The sequence below is a fragment of the Citrus sinensis genome, chromosome 5 (genome assembly GCF_022201045.2).
Source record: "Citrus sinensis cultivar Valencia sweet orange chromosome 5, DVS_A1.0, whole genome shotgun sequence".
Lineage (NCBI taxonomy): Eukaryota > Viridiplantae > Streptophyta > Magnoliopsida > Sapindales > Rutaceae > Citrus > Citrus sinensis.
This window is the reverse complement of record NC_068560.1, coordinates 36,522,627-36,542,131: the sequence shown is the minus strand read 5'-3', so window position 1 is coordinate 36,542,131 and position 19,505 is coordinate 36,522,627. Positions and strand designations below refer to the sequence as shown.

At 35.0% G+C, this 19,505-nt stretch overlaps 3 protein-coding genes across 4 annotated transcripts; all 3 read left to right on the top strand.

Annotated features, from left to right (window-relative positions):
• Positions 1-3,258: 3,258 nt before the first annotated feature.
• LOC102626783 (zinc finger protein GAI-ASSOCIATED FACTOR 1-like) lies at positions 3,259-6,328 on the top strand. 2 transcript variants are annotated; one of them, XM_006473411.4, is made up of 5 exons: positions 3,259-3,514; positions 3,599-3,803; positions 3,915-4,311; positions 4,417-4,598; positions 5,335-6,328. In XM_006473411.4, exons 2-5 carry the CDS (start codon positions 3,668-3,670, stop codon positions 6,048-6,050), a joined length of 1,431 nt encoding a protein of 476 aa, XP_006473474.2. In that variant the 5' UTR covers positions 3,259-3,514; positions 3,599-3,667; the 3' UTR covers positions 6,051-6,328. The 2 variants fall into 2 exon arrangements, with proteins under 2 accessions (XP_006473474.2, XP_052298044.1); XM_052442084.1 differs by having other exon boundaries at positions 3,259-3,803.
• A 1,139-nt stretch (positions 6,329-7,467) lies between these two features.
• On the top strand, positions 7,468-10,710 carry LOC102621275 (cytochrome P450 734A1-like). Its single transcript, XM_006473829.4, has 4 exons — positions 7,468-8,158; positions 9,307-9,551; positions 9,614-9,977; positions 10,087-10,710. Exons 1-4 carry the CDS (start codon positions 7,670-7,672, stop codon positions 10,504-10,506), a joined length of 1,518 nt encoding a protein of 505 aa, XP_006473892.2. The 5' UTR covers positions 7,468-7,669; the 3' UTR covers positions 10,507-10,710.
• A 4,605-nt stretch (positions 10,711-15,315) lies between these two features.
• On the top strand, positions 15,316-19,421 carry LOC102626481 (cytochrome P450 734A1-like). Its single transcript, XM_006473409.4, has 4 exons — positions 15,316-15,985; positions 17,576-17,820; positions 18,011-18,374; positions 18,753-19,421. The coding sequence occupies exons 1-4, from the start codon at positions 15,476-15,478 to the stop codon at positions 19,170-19,172; spliced, it is 1,539 nt and encodes a 512-aa protein (XP_006473472.2). The 5' UTR covers positions 15,316-15,475; the 3' UTR covers positions 19,173-19,421.
• Positions 19,422-19,505: the final 84 nt, after the last annotated feature.

Sequence of the window (19,505 nt, the reverse complement as noted above, 5' to 3'; positions counted from 1 at the left end):
AATTAATTGGTTCAGAACGGCACAACTTTATGGTAGGAAAACAAACTTTTACAGTTTTACTTGTATTCCTTCTTCTTTTCCTACTTTTTGTTTTTAGCGGAAACAAAAATGGAGCATGCGTGGTTTGATCTGTGATTTTGCTTTACATTTTTATACAAGGACATGATTTGGGTAGGAGAAAAAGAGAGAGTAAAACATCAGTTTTTCTTTTTCTTTTTTTTTTCTAAAATATTAGACTATAGCCTATCAATATTTGAATAGTAAATCTTTTAGCCTTTGCTTGAATTAGCTCAATCATATATTTATTGTGGTGAGAAAGTTTGTTCGAAAATTTAAACATAAGAGTAGACTAGGAGTAAGGGTGCGTTTGAGATTGAGGTTAGGTAATTGTAACTTAAAAGTTATAACACTAAAGTGTTTGGTAAACACTAACTGCTGTATCTTTTAAGCTATGTTGATATGATTTTTCACTTGTGTAATGAAAAATCTATTATATCTTTAATAATTTTGTGAAAATTATTATTTAAAATTTATATTTACTACATATTATTAACTTTTATTTTATAATTATAATTTTTTTTTCTACAGCAGTTATAACTTAAAAGGTACAATATTTTAATTCCAAACGGGACCTAAGTCTCATCTCACACTTGCAAGTGCCTAAGTTAAGGAAGTGAGCCACCAACCATCCATCGACTACGGGATGGTTGAAAAAATTTGCGAGTTATTTGTGCTTATCATTTATCAGTTCGTGTTCTATATTTTCACTTATTAACACATTCATCCATCCTTGGAGAGTGGTAATGTTCGCGGAGAGTTGATGATATTTGCCAAATTCTCTATATTTGCTTATTGGCGCATATTATGCTTTGTACGGACAGACATATTATGAAAATGCAAGAAATAATGTAGCGTTTTAAGATAATATTCTAAAAAACTCCGAGTAATAAGCACATGGAAATAGTAATCTAATCCACCCAACACACGATATAATTAATTATCCAATCCCCTTCCTAATTTCGCGTATTTTATTGGCGGAACCCAAACGAAATCTCTTCCGCCTATCCGAAAAGTGATGTATTAGCTTAAAATTGATCGTGAAAAAGCAATTTGATGCTTTTCTACTTGCTTTTTAGAGAACACATTTTCTCAAGCCACGTCATTTTCCCACACAAGGACCGTCTTTCTTTGAACACCACAAAACCATTATTGATTCTCCTGGCCCTTGACTTTGTTCAAATCTCTAGATCCACCATGTGCACCAAAACTAGACCGAATTCACATTTCCTAGTTTAAGCATCATCTATCAATCGGCCACCCTCCACTTTTTTCTGTCAACACAACAAAGATTAGATCTTACATACGCTTATGGGTGGGTTTGGGATTGAAATACTATAACTTAGCTGTTGTAGAAAAAAAACTGTAATTATAAAATAAAAATTAGTAATATATAATAAATAATAATTTTAAATAATAATTTTGATAAAATTATAAAAAATATAATATATTTTTTATTATACAAGTAAAAAATTATACCAACATAACTTATAAATTATAACACCAAGTGTTTACCAAACACTTTAGTATTATAATTTTTAAACTATAACTGTCCAATCACAATTCCAAACGCACCCTATCTTAAGTTCATCATCACGTGCTTCTCATCGGGAGTAAAGAGACCCGTTATTATATTATAAGCTCGTTATATTGGTCAAAGCTGAACACCACCGGTGAAGCAAGATGAAAAATAATAAAGAAATTTTGACTCGTAGCTTATGTGCAAAGCGCAATAAAATAATGTAATGTTATTACTAATACATAAAACGGCTAAACCATCTGTAAAAGGGCATTCGTGTTCGTTCTCGACGCTTTGTACATGCAATTTCGTATTGTCCTCAATGATTAGTGGATTATTATTAACCTAGGAGATGTCATCCGTTTGGCAAAAGTGACCGAATAAAATAGTATTTGAAGGTAGAATTCATCTAGGCCGTCCACGTCAGCAAACAACGAACGAGTTGGTGGAATCCAACTGCCGAAGACGGTGGCAATTGTCAAATTCTGAACGATGGAGGCTACTGCGTCTTTGATCGAAAGGTCGAAAACACCCTGCGTTTGCTGATCATGCTAGCTTTTGAAAAGAAGATGGCCTTTGCCGTTTGGCATATGGCCTCTCTGCATAAAAGACAAAAGTGCCTTCGCCTTTTTAAAAGAGAATTTTATAGCAAAGTCGAACTCAGTATCTTCAGTTGCAGCTGATTTATCGAACGGTTGGGATTCGTTTTAGGTGCTGACTTTTAAACCCGCAGTATCATCCAAAGGTAATGGACTATCATGTATTATATCAGAGCTCCTCCTGAAGAGTCAAGGACGTGCCTGCAAGCACGGGAGGGCTCCCCGGCCATTTGGCGCATGAACAGTACTGTAACGTACAGCGTAAACAGATACAATCAATACTTACTACTAAAGTATAGCCCAACAAGACCATTTTATTCGCGAAATTGCCACTGAGCTGGCCACATTTGGTTTCCCCAACGTTTCTTGCACACGAAGCTTATAATTTAAACCCCCCAAAGAGGAAGAAATCAAATAAAGAAAAGGTCAGAAAAAAACAACATGAAGGTATAATTGTTACTTTGACGAGGAACATGCCATATAAAGGAGAAAAAAAAAGACAGCTGTATGAACTTGGTGATATTGGACAAGGTTTTGAATGAAATTACGTTAAAGCCACTCCCGTTAAGACAAATTATAAGATTTGTTTTCATTGTCTTGTTCGTCCTTATCGGTTTCATGGCATTATACTAGTACACGACATAAAATATTATCTATAAACAGAACACACGATCATTAAGTAGACGATGGAGCAGATTACTCCCCTGGTGGCTGGTGACGGAAACACTCGTTGTCTTGCGTGCTGAAAAAGCCAAAACTGTCCAGATTTGATTTTTAAAATTGGCGTGTAGGGGTAGGGGTATCTTCGTCTTTTAGATAAAGAGTTATGTAAGAACACAAAAAAATATGCAGTCCATAGAAATATTGAAAGCTTTTTAGCTAAACGACAAGCACCGCCTAGTCCGACTTCCCCCGACAAATGTCAGCAACTCGCTTGTCTTGCCACGTGTACGGTCCGATGTGCTTACGCAGCCAGCATGAGGAGAGTCTTGGAGCTCGGCCACTCCTCTAACCATAGTTAATTGTACTAACCATGGTTAAACAGCGCCGCTGTAGCCACTATTTATTATTATTATTATTATTTTTAATTGCTTTCTAACACTCCAATTCAAATCTCTCTTCTACTCTCTCTCTTCTCTAAACAAAATCTCATCACTTCTGACTCTCTAGAAATGCCATCGCCCCCTAATGAGTCCATCGTGCTCCGACCATGACTCACCAGCTGAGTTTCAGTCGCTGTTTTATTTGGCTTCATTCAAAGAGAGAACCGAACAGTAGCTTTAATTTAGATTTTGAAGGTGTTCAAAGATAATTTCAACAGTCAATATTTTTTTCAGTGGTAGGTAGGAACTGTCAGAATTTTACCGGTTAGTAAACTTAGCTTCTTCTTTTTTTTAAAAAAAAAAAAAAACCGAAATCGCAGTTAATTGTCTTCTTTGAGCTGAGATAGCCTCCATAATAAGACAAGAGTTGAGAGGATACGGCTACACATATGACGGAGATTGTAAATTCTTCAGCAATGACAGTTGCTTCAGCTACTGGAGAAGCTAGTGTATCATCTCCTGGCAGCCAGATTCAGGTGATTCCACCAACGCAGAAGAAAAGGCGTAACCTTCCTGGAATGCCAGGTAACTTTATCAAAACCTGAAATTGAAAAAAAAAATCGGAAATTATGGTGCTTATATTTGGATATAGTACTGAAGAAGTTATCTTTTTGGTGCTTTATGTTGATTCTCCAGATCCAGATTCTGAGGTTATCGCTTTATCGCCGAAAACTTTGTTAGCCACAAACCGGTTCGTGTGTGAGATCTGTAACAAAGGGTTTCAACGCGACCAGAACCTGCAGCTTCACCGACGAGGCCACAATTTGCCGTGGAAACTTAAGCAGCGAAACAGCAAAGAAGTTCGTAAGAAAGTGTACGTGTGCCCCGAATCCACGTGTGTGCATCACAACCCGGCTAGAGCTCTCGGTGACCTCACTGGTATCAAAAAGCATTTCAGTAGAAAACATGGCGAGAAAAAATACAAGTGTGAACGGTGCTCAAAGAAATACGCCGTCCAGTCTGATTGGAAAGCTCATATGAAGACTTGTGGAACAAGAGAGTATAAATGCGATTGTGGCACCATCTTTTCCAGGTTTAGGATTTTATATATGTATACTTATTTTTTTAATTATTAATTAATCTATCTTTTGTTAGTTTTTGCTGGTGGTGACATTTTTGTTTGCTTCTGTTGGTGAAGGAGGGATAGTTTTATAACGCACAGGGCGTTTTGTGATGCGTTGGCGGAGGAGAGCGCGAGGACGCGAACCCCAGCGATTGAAGGGAACCCCAATGCGAAGACTGTTGTTTCTTCACCACCTCCACCTCCGTTGACTCCGTCAACTGGCGTAGTATCCCCGGGTCTGTCAATTCAGAGTTCAGGTACCAATTAATTGTTGCCTTATAAAAGACAATTTATGGGCTTAGTTGTAAGAGTAGTCAAACTGACGAAGTGAGGAAATTAATCTTGAAAGATGAGGAGTTAAACTTTAAAGCTTTATCATTTATGATTTTCTTTGTAGTTGATGACATTAAAATTGTAATTCTCTATTATTATGAGTTTCCTTCCAAAAAAAAAAAAATCATTATTGTTTGTGCTTGATCGACTTGGGTTTTAATTTTTCACGCTTTCTTTATTTGTCGCCTCTTGGTCTTAATCAACTTATATTAATCGGGCTAGAGAAAGCAGCAAATTTGGTCGGTAAAGAAGAAAGAGAGAAAAGATAGACTTGTCCTGAATGTAATGTGAAGCAACAGTCCTGAAATGGATTGCGGAGTCAATGAGCTCGAAGATCGATAAAATTTAGAGACTTGAGAGAAAGGGCGCCATTATTAATTGCTTCTGTCTTTTTATTTTTTATATTTTTTTTTTTGGGTGATAGAATTGCTTCTGCTTTTACTACTCATGAGCTTTCCAGTTCAACTTGTTATTCATTGCTTTTATCAATGGCTTTGAAAAGTTCATAAAAAATATGAGCCCTTTTCTACTGTTTTTCCTTTTTGATCATTATTTTAGTAACACTAGTTTTCATCATTTCATACCTTTTTTTTTTCCTTCCCTTTTCAATACTGGTTTTCTTGTAGTTTCTAATCTTTGTTTTGGTGAATATGCTTACAGAAGTGCCTGCTGATAATCCATTGATCCATTCCCCGCCGAGGCCTGTGGCTACAACTCCTAGCGCCTCCACTTCTACCAGCACTGTCTTTGCAAGTGTATTTTCATCTTCAGCAATCTCACAACCAACTCAAGCAACGGGACCTTCCTCATTCTCCAATCAAATCTCTGTCTCAAGCACCGGCATTGAACCAACATCCCTTTCACTCTCCCCGTCTCTTTACCTCTCAAGCAATAACTTGTTCTCTAAGCCTGAACCATCTCATATTCACTATGCTCCATCTCCACAACCGGCAATGTCAGCAACTGCATTGCTTCAAAAAGCAGCTCAAATTGGTGCATCATCATCGAGCCCGTCACTACTTCGTGGCCTTGGCTTGACAATGTCATCATCTTCAGCTGATAATCAGCAAGAAAACACCAACTCTGCTTCAGCCGCAGCTGGTCTTGGGCTTGGACTGAATTCTGGTTTCACTGATGCCATGATGGACCCATCTTCTCTCTTTGGAAGCAAGCCAACTACACTTGATCTTCTTGGTCTTGGTATTGGTGCTGATGGAGCTTCCACTACTGGACTTTCAGCATTGTTCACTTCCTTCAACGGCGGCTTCAATGTTAGACCATCAGCTGCATCATATGGAGGACGAAGAGGAAGTTCTCCTGGAGATCCATGGGAGGGTGCCCCTGAAAGAAAGCCCAATGGGGCAGCATTCCCCTAGCGATCTTCACCATCCATATTCCATGATGCTTTATTTTTCTCATTTCTGCTGTGTCTTTTTATCCTCTTAAATACAGATAGATAGAAGCCAGAGAAGGTAATAGAGTTTAAAGACCTTTGTACATCTCTCATTTGCATTTTGGTTAATTAGTTGCCCCTTCTTTTACCAAAATGAAGTTATAATCTGCGGGTGTACAGGTGCCTCTGTAGTTAATTACTAGTTAGCAAATGCAAGCACATAAGATGACGTTAAGTAATTATGTTAGTTTGTTTAGTTTATTTGATCTTGTTGTTGTTTTAAATGTTTACTTTCCCGTTTGGGAATTGAAAATTTTTTTTCCCAAGAAATATTCACGTGAATAAGGGATCAAAATCTTATGTATGCAGCTAATGCTTTTGTTTTATTAAACTGTGTTCGAGTATAATGCGTGCGCGAGAGAAACATCTCTAGTTGTTAGGTTTGGATTTTCATTCTTCGGATGGATACCATTTTGGAATTTAGTAATTGGCTAATGGACGTGAAATCTGGCTACTTGGGTATCCGGGCCTTGGTCAAACTGTCAAAAGTATTTAATGTGGCGAGTTGGCAATAATACATATTTGTCTCCTTTTTGTGGGTCCGATCATTTATGTCGGTGGGGCCCATGCCCGGTTGTAAGTCGCTGCCTTCGTGCCCAGCTGTTGCTTCTTGACTCTTTTTGACGGCTCTCATTATATGAATGTACATGATGGTATCATAGGCTCGTGGCTAGTAGCTGATATCATATGCAAGGATTTAATAGCGTGATTACGTGGAGGAGTAAATCAACTCCCAATTGAAAATGAAAAGAAAAGCCCAGAATTTTAATCTAACATAAAATAACGTGATCGTGACCCATGTCTAGACTCCAGCTGTGTAGCTCGCCCCATGCAGAAAAAAATGCGGTGACCAGAACCCGCATCTCTGCTACTGCTACAAGGAACTTTCTTCATCTTTATTATCGTTGCTTAAGCTTGAGACGGAGACAGACGCATGCGCACATTTCTTAACCGATGGCTTCCCTATTCTCTTTAACAAACAAATATGGGTACTATTACTCCCTCAACTTTTTTATGTGCATGGATTTTGGAAGTCAACTTATGAATATCAATTGTCGCTTGATTATCTAGTTGGGGGATTCATATGTTTAAGCTTAGAATAGCGAACACACTGTGCTAAGTGGTCCAAGTTGAATGCATTACCCTGATCAACTTCGTAGGTTTAAACGGAGCCCTATCAATGGACGTCTCTTTTTAGCAAGTGGTGCATTATTTAATATGAACCATTTAACTAATTTCAATTATTTTTCAGTTCAACTCAACCAATGATTTCCCGCGAATCCCAGCACCCTTTTTAAGTTTAAAATCATTCTGCTAATCACGACACGTCGAATGACATTAGCGATGACACACTTTAAAATATATTGTTAGCTGATTATATAATTAATTATTTTAATTATTAATTCAAGCAAAGGGCATCAAAGCTTTAAGCCTTTAACTTAAGAAAATAGTTAATTTGTCAACGCTTTCTGAAATGATCATCGAACAAAACCACCACTATAATTTGCCGTCTCCCTCTCTCTATTACTTTAAGATTTCACCATGCATCTTCTTATTGTAACTGTGATCTTCATTCTTATTATATCCCTTCTAAAAGTTATTCATTCATCGATATGGATCCCACATCGAATCCAACGCCACTTTCAGAGACAAGGCATAAGTGGCCCTGGCTACCGTTTGATCACAGGAAACTCGACCGAGATCAGCCGTATGCACATAGAAGCGCTGTCAAAGCCAATCTCTCCCGTTGACCACGACATCCTTCACCGTACGGCTCCGTTTTACCACCGGTGGTCGCGTGTGTACGGGAAAACTTTTCTCTACTGGTTCGGGTCAACTCCCAGGCTTGCTATATCTGACCCGGATATGATTAAGGAAGCCTTCATGCATACGGGTGGAGCATTTGAAAAGATAGGGTTTACTCCCTTGTCTAAGCAGCTATTTGGGCAAGGACTCACTGGGCTTACTGGCCACAAATGGGCTGTTCACAGGAGGATCGCGAACCAGGCCTTTACCATGGAACGAGTTAAGGTGACAACACAACACTCCGCTCTAATTTTTTTTTTAAGAGTTCGTAAACTCTTTAATCCCGCAATCACCACAAAACTTGTCTGGAAATTATCATGTTCCTATGGTGATTAAAGAATTCTGGCAATGGCTCTGCGTCATTTAGGTTTTACATTTTGTATCAATTAATCACTTCACAAACCCAATTTCATCATTTTAGCCATCATAAACTCTTAAGTAAAAAATTAATAATTTAAACAGGATTTTTAATTGATTTCTTTTTCTTTTGCTTTCTAATCGCCTATGAGTTTTATCAATACGTAATGAGAGCACCAATTGAAATTATTCAAAGGGCAAACTAGCCTTTAACATAATTCTTTTACATATTCTAACAGCTCACTGGTTAGTTGGATATAAAAAGAAAAATTTAGGTACTGAAGATAATTTTCCCAAATTTGTTTTACATTCATTTTAATTTAGCAAATAAAAGTACAATGCGGAGGTATAAGATCGTGCTGGCACCAGCACAATACTAACTTGACATGTTTAAAATCATGTAAAATAGTGTGGGATATCTCAATAGATTTGAGTTGTGCTCACGTTTCTAAGCACAATATCACAAAGAATAATAAACTGTTAATTCGAACACATGCAAATTTACCATTTTTTTTTTATTTAAAGATTACAAATTCCTAAAATACTAATTTTATGACAATTGCGTAGCCATTGAATTGAGGGATATTTCAATAATTTGAATTATTTCAAGATTATATATATATATATATATATATATAATAAAATGTTTTCAAAGCTTAACATGGCACAATACTAACATGAAACACGAAACACAGTTATATTTAACTTTTCAGGCCGACACATGAATCAATTTACAACTTTAAGAGGGAAAAAAAATGCTTTCTAGGATGAAACAGAGATTCAATTCAGCATTGAGGTTTGGTCCATTTAGTGCAAAAATAAGCTTTGAGCGCTCTTCTGCATTTGATGAATTGTTAAAACACAAGTCACCATGTGTTTAGCTTTATTGTAAAGAAATTAGGAGATCTCACGTTTAACCCTTGTTGCAGAGAAATGTTGACGCTAATTTGATTCAAAATTTTCGCGCTAGATGCTGTGTGCCCAAGCGCTTCTAACATCAAATTTGTATTGATCAGGGTTGGGTTCCCGAAATTGTGGCTAGTTGTAAGCAGATGCTTGAGAAATGGGAGGAAACAAGAGGAGGGAGAAATGAATTTGAGATTGATGTTCATAAACAACTTCATGACCTCTCTGCAGACATTATTTCCAGAACAGCTTTCGGGAGCAGTTTCGAAGAAGGCAACCGTATTTTTATGTTACAAGAACAGCAAATGGAACTGTACGCTCAAGCTGCAAGAAGTGTCTACCTTCCAGGCTTTAGGTGAGTTGTGGGAGTTATTTTCTTGATTCCTTAGACCGAGCTTATTGTGTTCATATACACAGGTTCTTGCCTACCAAGCAAAACAGAGAAAGGTGGAGACTAGAGTCAGAAGCTCGCAAATCAATTCGAATGCTGATTGAGAAAAATGCCAAATCAAGAGGAGATTCAAGAAATTTACTTAGTCTTTTTATGTCATCGTATAAAAATCAGGATGGTCAAGAAGAGAAGTTAGAGGTGGAAGAAATTATAGATGAATGCAAGACCTTTTACTTCGCTGGAAAGGAAACAACTGCTAATGTGTTGACTTGGGCACTTGTACTTCTTGCATTGCATCAAGAATGGCAGATCAAGGCACGGGAAGAAGTGGCTCGTGTCTGCGGAGACAATGAGCTACCAGTAGCAGACAATCTAAGCGACCTTAAGCTTGTGAGTTTAATATTTCGAAACTTATATGCTGAGCCTAAAATAGTGAAGTGTATAGAGTTTCCAGCTCTCTGACATTCTTAAGCATTACTGCTTGAAATTTTGACAACAGGTGAACATGATACTCAGCGAAACACTTCGACTTTACCCGCCAACTGTACATTTGATGCGGAAAACATCTCAAAGGATAAAGTTAGGAGACATTGATGTTCCTGCCGGTACACAATTGTATTTGGCATTGACTGCTGTGCATCACGACACTGATCTCTGGGGAGAAAATGCAAATGAATTCAATCCGGTGAGGTTCAACGAGTCTCGAAAGCACTTAGCCTCGTATTTTCCATTTGGCTTGGGCCCCAAAATCTGTGTAGGTCAAAACTTAGCAATGGCTGAGGCAAAACTTGTTCTAGCTGTTATCATCCGATTATACACTTTTGTGTTGTCGCCAACCTATGTTCATGCTCCCACGATGTTCATAACAACGCAGCCTCAATATGGTGCGCAAATCCTCTTTCGCAGGGTTCATAGTTGAAGAGCTCCCGGGCAATATTTGGTGTATTTGTATTTGAAAAGCATTAGAGTAATGCAATCGACAGCCTTAATTTCTCATCAAAACAGCACTACACAATTCACACACGCGTAGATGATAGGTCTGTTGTTATGGGGAATTCTTAAGTTGTAAATATCTCTATCCTTAACGTTTGCCTTATCAATGAATCTCAACTTGTTATGATTACATTCATTTAGCCTATCACGATTTAACATATGCACACCAGCTCAGTCAGTCGTTCTAATGATAATAAACATATACCTGCAACGACATACGTGATGTCATAGCTTATGTCACTTTCTCGTTACTGTTAAAATCGTACAACTTAATTACCAACTTAATTGGTCGGTAGCTAGTTGAATTGCATTTGGTCCACTTTACTTAGTTGATATGATTGATAATTACGTTTCGAGGAACGATCTACAAAGATTGCGTGTGTCAAGATTTGAAAGAGTAACAAAAATATAATTTCTGAAATAAAAACCTTTTTATTACAACTGAGTGATAACCGTAAATTAAATATGGGCACGACAAGGCACGGGTTTAGAGAAACTTAACTCAACCTAATCCAAACTACATAAGTGCACATTGAGTTGGTTTGGTATCATCCTAAAGACCTTTTTTTTTTTTCAGTTTTTTTGGGTAATATTTTAAAATTAAAAAAGCTAAAAATTAATTAAATACTTGAAATGACTAAAAATAAAATAATAATTCATAGTCCACAGCACTACTAACATAAAATTCTAAAACAAATCCAAAAGTTCAAAGCCTCGTTAAACATTAATCACCCACGTTTTTAATTTTAATCTAATACTATATCATAATTTAATATCATTATTTGAACAAATCGTTAACTGTGGGGGTTTGCGGGATGGGCTGGGATGGATTACAATTTTCATACCCGACCCAATTCGCAAATATTGTAGGTTGGTAAAAATTTACTCATTTGATCAGTTGAAAGAATTTTATCAATCCACCCAAAATCGCATGGATTTTTTTACCCACCCCTACACGAGATAATTTATCTTAACAACTTTGAATTAAATTTAATTATTTGACAAGTAATTCGAAACTTATTAGCAATGGGGCTATAATATTAATAGTAATCCCGCAAATTAATACAATCCTTTCCTTTTATATTGTCTATCAAACCTAGGCTGGTAGCCTATGACCTAGGTGTTGTATTATCTATTAAAAATGAAATACTCCTTGTAAGTCATATATAGAATACAGTCCCCCGTACTATTAATGAAAATTAGGTAATAGTACTCATAATCAATTTTTTCACAATTGAAATCAACTTCTCCTTGTAAGAATGTTGAGGTATGTATAAGACACTTATATTGTTTAATGTATCACACCATACATTTCTTTTGTTATTAATGCTACAATGACAAGTTTAAGTTAATCTTTTTACCTTTGAAATCAATCTCGATTAATAAGAGTAATACACCTATATATTTAAGACAATTTCATTATCTAATGTGTCTCGTATAAATTTATTGTTCTTAATACTGGTATAAAATACACGAGTCAATAATGATTCTTTGACTACGAAAATTATGTCTTAGTACTAATATTGTAGCACTCAATTTTCGAATCAATTTCTACTAATAAAATCACTGTTATATGCGTAAGATACTTGGGTTTGTAATCTAAATAATTCGCACAAAATAATCTTGTCATTATCAGTAGTACTATAGGGGCTGAGATATAAAATTCCACATGTAAAAATGAAATAAAAGTAATTATTGACAGTTTTTTAAAATTTTATCCAACGTACTACCCTTGGTTTATTCGCAATTATTTTTAGTAAGTTATAGAACAGTAGAAGCCCAGAGGGTTAGACTTAGACCAAATGTATGGTACTAATAAAACCAAAATAGGCACGTGTTTTCCAAATGATGTTGTTTTACTAGCAGGTTTTTACTAGGGATAGCAAAAATTCCCACGGGGACGGGTACTTTCGGGGATTTTCTCCATTCGGGGAGGGTATGGGGATAATTTCATACCCAATTTCTTATTCGGGGAGGGGACGGGGAAATTTTTTTACCCAATTTCTTATTCGGGGAGGGGATGAGAATGAGGTGGAATCCCCATCCCCTACCCATTTCCCCATTTTAATTTTTAATTTTATTTTAATTTTTTAAAATTACTAGTAAATAAATAATAAAATTTAAATTATAAAATTATAAATATTGGTAAAAATAAAAAATATCAAAATATTTATATTATTAAACTTTTAGGCTTAATTAACTAATTAAAATTCTAAATTTTTATTTAGGACATTAAAAAGACCGAGTAGATTCTATTAGCCAAACATTTTTTTTTAATTTTAATATTCTTTAAATATTTTAAACTTAAATCTATTTTTTATTTATTTTTAGATGTTATAATTGCCCACAACGAATTATAATTTTAATATCTAATCTAATCTAATCTAATCTAATATTTGTTTTTGATTTACTCCGATTTAACTATCATGTTGTAAAGGGAATAGTCCACATTTATAAAGTGCCCACGCCACCATTGAAAAAGTTAATTTTGAATCTAAATTCGATTTTATTTGTAACAATTTTGTATTAAACTATTAATTTGTTCATGATAGTTTTGTAAAAGAAGTTTGTATTCCTTGCATGTTGCGTTACTTACTAATTTAATGTATGTGACTTTTGTAATAGATATTAATGTAAGATATATTTCGAACTTTACTTTTATTTGAATTTTTTATTTTAATATGATTAACTCAAAATTGAAAAAAAAATGTATTAGTTATTCGGGGATCGGGGACCCTCGGGGATCCCCTGTTATTATTCGGAGAGGGGATGAGGATTCTCTCAAGTAATTTTGACGGGGACGGGGACATACGTAAAATATCAGGGATGGGTACGGGGAGATCGGTCCCCTCCCCTCCCCTCCCCATTGCCATCCCTAGTTTTTACCCCACTTCCTTCTTTGGTTCTACGCCTTTACATCCGTTGGATTAATGTCTTTAAATCTGACAATTCTCAAAGCGTGGCTGTTAATATAGGAATTTGTCATGTTTAGTCCTAAGCTATTGTAACTTTTAAACCATAATTTTTATAGAAAAAAAATTATAATTATGAGATAAAAGTAAATATTATGTAATAAACATAATTTTTAAATAATAAATTTGATGAAAATAGTAAATATAGCATAGATTTTTCATTATATAAGTGATAGATCAAATTAACTTAAATTTTAAATTACGGTAATTAGCATTGAATCACTTTGATACTGTAATTTAAAAATTACAACTGTTTAACCTTAATACTAAATAGGGTTCACCTTTTTATGCTATATATAATTCGTAACCTTTCGCCCATTTGAGATAATTTTTTAAAGACTTAAAAATAATTTTAGAAAGTTTAAAGTTAATTGTAGTATTTAATAAAATTTTGTAGAAATTACTTTCAATAAAATTATCCCATCATACAATAAATTTTGAAAAATATGAGAGAATAACCTTTTAAAATTTGATTTTAAGGATCAATTTTATATTTAATATAATTCTATATATATCTTTATGTATATTATTAAGATCTAAAATCGTCCTTATTAATTAAGAAATAAAATCATTAACTTTAAAAAGTTATTATTATTACTAATTATATTGAGGTAATAAAATTAAATAATAATAATATAAAATATTTATTTTAATCATCAATTATTATATATACATAATAAAAAAATTTATATATAATATAAACATGTAAATAAATTTTATTCAAATTAATTATCTATATTCTTACAATATTTTAATAGAAAAATTTACTAAATACATTCTACTATTTTTTAAAATTTATAATATTTTTTAAAAATAAATTTTACTAAATATTTATATGATTCTTTTTACAAATTACTTTTAAGGATCAGGCTACGGTACCACAGTGGTACCGTGCCACTTCTTTTGTTTTTTATGGTTGTGTTATTGTAAATTTTCATGTAACCCCTTTCATTCATTTTTATTTAAACTTTGTTTCACAAGTATTAAGTTAATTTCTCCCAAACCCGTGAATCCTTCAACGACCGATCAACGACAAATCAGCTCTTCCCGTGGCTATCGTTGGTCGTAAAAGACAGAGGGAATTGTGGGGAACAAAACTCAGGTGGTGGCGTCACCGGAAACCGACAAAATCGTGGCGAATTGATCCGGCTTTTCACGGCTTCGATCTGCAGCTTTTCGAACACTTTCCAGCGACAAGGATGGCATGGAGATGACCGGCATCGCATGAGCTTTCGATCAGTACCAACCTTGGCCGGTGTAGTGGCCGGAAACGGAAACGGCATGCGGGTCGGGTTTGCGGGTTCAGTTTGACCCGATTCCTTTTGCTACAAGGATGACATGGAGATGACCGGCGTCGCACGATCTTTCGATCGGTACCAACCTTGGCTGGTGGAGTGGCCGGAAATGAAAACGGAATCCGGGTTGGGTTTACAAGTTCGGGTCAATCCAATTCTTTTCCTTGTTAATTATGTAATCTCAAAATTATAAGGAGTGGGGCATTGTGATATAGATATAATATAGAATAAAAATTTATAAATAATAAATAATACAAGGTGCTAATTAAAATATTTATATAGATGTAGTAGACATTAACTTAATATTTGTAAAACAAAACTTAAATAAACATGAGTGAAGGAGTTATATGAAAAATTTACAATAACACAGCCATAAAAAATAAAAAAAGTGGCACGGTACCACTGATCCTACTTTCAAACGCAACTAATTACAAGCATTTTAAAAATTTTAACATTATTAAACTGACCTTGGAAGTCCAAAGCTTATCAAGTCAACAATGCTTTGACTAAGGAAAATAGTTAAATTTTCAACGCTACGTGAATCTGATCATCAAACCAAACCGCCATTAGAATTTAGAATTGCTCTCCTCCTCTCTCTTCTTTCTTGCTTTCACTTTGAGATTTCGCTATGTCCCTTCTTCTTCTTCTTCTTCTTCTTCTTCTTACTGTGATCTTCATTGTAATTATAACATCTCTTCTAAAATTCGTTTACTCGTTCATATGGGTCCCACATCGAATCCAACGGCACTTCAAAGAGCAAGGCGTAGGTGGCCCAGGCTACCGCTTGATCACAGGAAACTCAGCAGAGATCCGCCGTCTATTCATAGAAGCACAGTCAAAACCGATATCTCCAATTCACCACGACATCCTTCACCGCACAGCTCCATTGTACCACGAGTGGTCACGCATGTATGGGAAAACTTTTCTCTATTGGTTCGGGTCAAAGCCCAGGCTTGCTATATCTGACCCGGATATGATTAAGGAGGTCCTAATGGACACGAGTGGATCATTTGAAAAGATTGGGTTTAACCCGTTGTCAAGGCAACTGTTTGGGCAAGGACTTGTTGGGCTTACCGGTGATAAATGGGCGATTCATAGAAGGATCTCGAACCAAGCCTTTAACATGGAACGAGTAAAGGTGACCACACAACCCTTCCTTTTAGCAATAGTTTTTATTTTTAATTTTGTATGCGCTTTTATTAATTTTTCGCAGTAACAACCAACAAGTCCCCGACGTATATAGTTTGTATTTGTGTTACGTAATACCTATCATTATGTATTTATGTGTTCTGTTTAACTTTAAGTAACTTAATTATTCATATTTAATAAGTTAATTCTAATTATTCATAATTAATATGTATCTCTTTTTTGAAATAAACCTCCGTAAAGAAAGCTTAAATTAAAAAAAATTAGAAAGTAATATAATGGGGGTAGACAAAAAGGCTTAAATCCTAAATAGATCAAATTAAAATAAGATCAAAAGCATCAATAGAGAAAACTATAAATGAACTGAATCGTAGTGGAGACCAACACGATAAACTAATATCAAATTTAAGCGACGCCACAAGCTGCTATGAATAAAAAGCAGCTAATTCTCATTTGGAGACGCTGGAAGCCTGGAAGCTTATGTCGCCCTGGAGTGACGATTGGTTGTTTCTGGAGTCCTTTTTTCTTATATTTTCCGCAACTGTTTTTGCTAAAATTTTGTGATAACTAACTGGTCTTTCCAATGAATCTCTGTCACTAATAGAATTGTCGTGAGAAAATGATACCTTGGCTTGGTACTCAAGATTGAAGTTGAGAGTCAACAGCATTAGAACATGAGGGAATAAAAGTTTTATGAGCATCCTGGGTATAAGTTCATACACATCTCTTAGGGCAATTTCGGTAATACTGTAACTTTTAAAATAATTAAGCCGTGCAGTAGAAATAATTGGCTGTTAAAAGAATTAAATAAACTTTTGATAAAATTTATTTTTAAAAGTGCTGTGAGTTTTAAAATCAGTCGTATGTGTTTGGTAAATTTTATTATTAAATTATTATAAAAATATAAATTACTGAATTAGACATAATTAAACCTAATGTTGAATAAAATTTATTTAAACATTTATAGACTTGTATATAAAATATTCTTGTTGTGTACATATAATAATTGATAATTAAACTAAATATTATATATTATTAATTTTGTTATCTCAATATAATTGGTAAAAGTAATAATTTCCTTTAAAGTTAATGATTTTATTTCTTAATTAATAAGGATACTTTTGATATATATATATATATATATATATGATTCTTAAAATTTGATTATGAAAAGCTATTTCTTTTTTCTGTTTTTCAAAATCTGCAGTAAAATGAGGTGATTTTATTAAAAGTAATTTCTGAAAAAATTTACTAAACACTAAAATTAACTTTTAATTTTTCAAAATCACTTTTGAGTCCCCTAAAAATAATTCCAAATGAGCCCTTATATCCATAGATTAAAATCAACTCTTACTAACAGCCACTTGAGAATCAAAAGTATCCAACTGGTTCTTATTACTATGATTAATTAATATGTTATTTTTGTAACAATTATCGATTATTTTATCTGCATATCACTTGACATACAAATCAAATATATAACAATGTAATTATAATATTCATCTAAAAGTTAATAAGATAATGCTTCACATTTTCTTGGGAGGGAGTCAGTTCTAACAACCGATTGAACTGTATTGAATAGGGCTGGGTGCCAGATATTGTGGCTAGTACCACGAAGATGTTTGAGAATTGGGAAGAAATTAGAGGAGGGAGAGATGAATTTGAAATTGATGTGCATAAAGTGCTTCATGACCTCTCAGCAGACATTATATCCCGAACAGCTTTTGGAAGTAGTTTTGAAGAAGGCATGCGTATTTTTATTTTGCAAGAACAGCAGATGCACCTCTTCTCTCAAGCAATAAGAAACGTCTACATTCCAGGGTTCAGGTAACTTTTGTTTTTATCACAATATGCTTTGAACATGTCATTAGGTTTGAAACTCTTTTGTTCATCTCTCTGAATCAACTTCAAAATTCTAATGCCATCACTTGGAATCACGCATAAGGTTCATGTTCTTAATTTGCTTGATTACTTAGCCCGAGCATTTTCTATGACACTTTTGCCTTTATTTACTAAGGTTCTTACCCACCAAGAAAAATAGAGAGAGGCAGAGATTAGAATCAGAAACTCGCGAATCAATACGGATGCTGATCAAGAATAATGGCAAAACAAGAGAAAGTTCAAGAAATCTGCTTAGTCTTTTAATGTCATCATGTAAAAATCATGATGGTCAAGAGGAGAGATTGGATGTGGAAGAAATTATAGATGAATGCAAGACCTTCTACTTTGCTGGAAAGGAAACAACTGCCAATCTTTTGACTTGGGCACTTGTACTTCTAGCAATGCATCAAGAATGGCAAATCAAGGCACGGGAAGAAGTATTTCAGGTTTGCGGAGACAATGACCTACGACTTGCGGAGAAATTAAGTGACCTGAAGATAGTAAGTTTACTTCTTATCTGCTGAGGCAACAATAGTTCAAAGTAGAGTTTCATTTACCTGAGACTTGAGAGAACTTATTGCACTAGACTTTTGGAATCACAGAGAAAATCCGGTAGGCATTCTAGTACATAGGTATGGGCCATGCTCTGAGTTGAATCTTTATTAGAGAATTAGCTAGCAGCTAGGCATGGAAAGTTAAGGATATGAGAAGTAGAAAAATAACATAATGATCGTAATAGTGCAAAAGAAAGTAAACTAGAGGATACAACAACGTTGAATGGCTTGCACTTGTTCAATTATAAGGCATTCTAGAGAATATAATGTTTTTTTCTTTTATAAAGCTATTTCCTTATCACTGCTTGATCTTTGGTTACCTAGGTGAACATGATACTGAATGAAACACTTCGACTTTACCCTCCTGCTGTAATGTTGATGAGGCAAGCTTCTAGAGGGGTAAAGCTAGGGAACCTTGACGTTCCTGCCGGTACGCAACTCTATATAGCATTGACTGCAGTACATCACGACACTGATCTGTGGGGAGAAGATGCTAATGAATTCAATCCACTGAGGTTCAACGAGTCTCGAAAGCACTTGGCTTCATTTTTCCCATTTGGCTTGGGCCCCAGAGTCTGCGTAGGCCAAAATTTAGCCATGGTTGAGGCCAAAGTTGTTCTGGCTATTATTATCCGAAGATTTAATTTCTTTTTGTCGCCAAGTTATGTTCATGCTCCAATGCTGTTTATAAGCATGCAGCCTCAACATGGTGCCCACATCCTGTTTAGCAGGATTCACAATTGAAAATTTATCGGCTTGCATAGATTTCATCGGCCCTGGACGATTCAGCTTTCATGGATTGAGTTTCAAGAGTTTATATATGGACCCGGAATTGACAGGCCAGAGAAAGAATGGAGTATGAATCTACAATACTTGGTCAAAAGAAAAAATAAATAAATGTAAAATGTTGTTGTCTTACCACCGTACACAAACGAAATCTGACGGCTGTCTATTGTTGTAGTTTTGAATGCAATGGAACTTCATTAGATCGTCTATTGTTGTAGTTTCTAATGCACCAGAGTGAATGTACCGAAGTCTGGAACTTCATTAGATAATGAAGATCAGCGTTAAATTGTT

What these genes read in the sequence shown, in the direction of transcription:
- LOC102621275 (XM_006473829.4), top strand. Translation starts at nt 7,670, where the DNA reads ATGCATCTTCTTATTGTAACTGTGATCTTCATTCTTATTATATCCCTT. An exon ending in TTACCATGGAACGAGTTAAG is followed by an intron (nt 8,159 to 9,306) that starts GTGACAACACAA and finishes TGTATTGATCAG; the next exon opens with GGTTGGGTTCCCGAAATTGT. An exon ending in GTCTACCTTCCAGGCTTTAG is followed by an intron (nt 9,552 to 9,613) that starts GTGAGTTGTGGG and finishes TCATATACACAG; the next exon opens with GTTCTTGCCTACCAAGCAAA.
- LOC102626481 (XM_006473409.4), top strand. Translation starts at nt 15,476, where the DNA reads ATGTCCCTTCTTCTTCTTCTTCTTCTTCTTCTTCTTACTGTGATCTTC. An exon ending in TTAACATGGAACGAGTAAAG is followed by an intron (nt 15,986 to 17,575) that starts GTGACCACACAA and finishes TGTATTGAATAG; the next exon opens with GGCTGGGTGCCAGATATTGT. An exon ending in GTCTACATTCCAGGGTTCAG is followed by an intron (nt 17,821 to 18,010) that starts GTAACTTTTGTT and finishes TTATTTACTAAG; the next exon opens with GTTCTTACCCACCAAGAAAA.
- LOC102626783 (XM_006473411.4), top strand. Translation starts at nt 3,668, where the DNA reads ATGACGGAGATTGTAAATTCTTCAGCAATGACAGTTGCTTCAGCTACT. An exon ending in TAACCTTCCTGGAATGCCAG is followed by an intron (nt 3,804 to 3,914) that starts GTAACTTTATCA and finishes TTGATTCTCCAG; the next exon opens with ATCCAGATTCTGAGGTTATC. An exon ending in TGTGGCACCATCTTTTCCAG is followed by an intron (nt 4,312 to 4,416) that starts GTTTAGGATTTT and finishes CTGTTGGTGAAG; the next exon opens with GAGGGATAGTTTTATAACGC.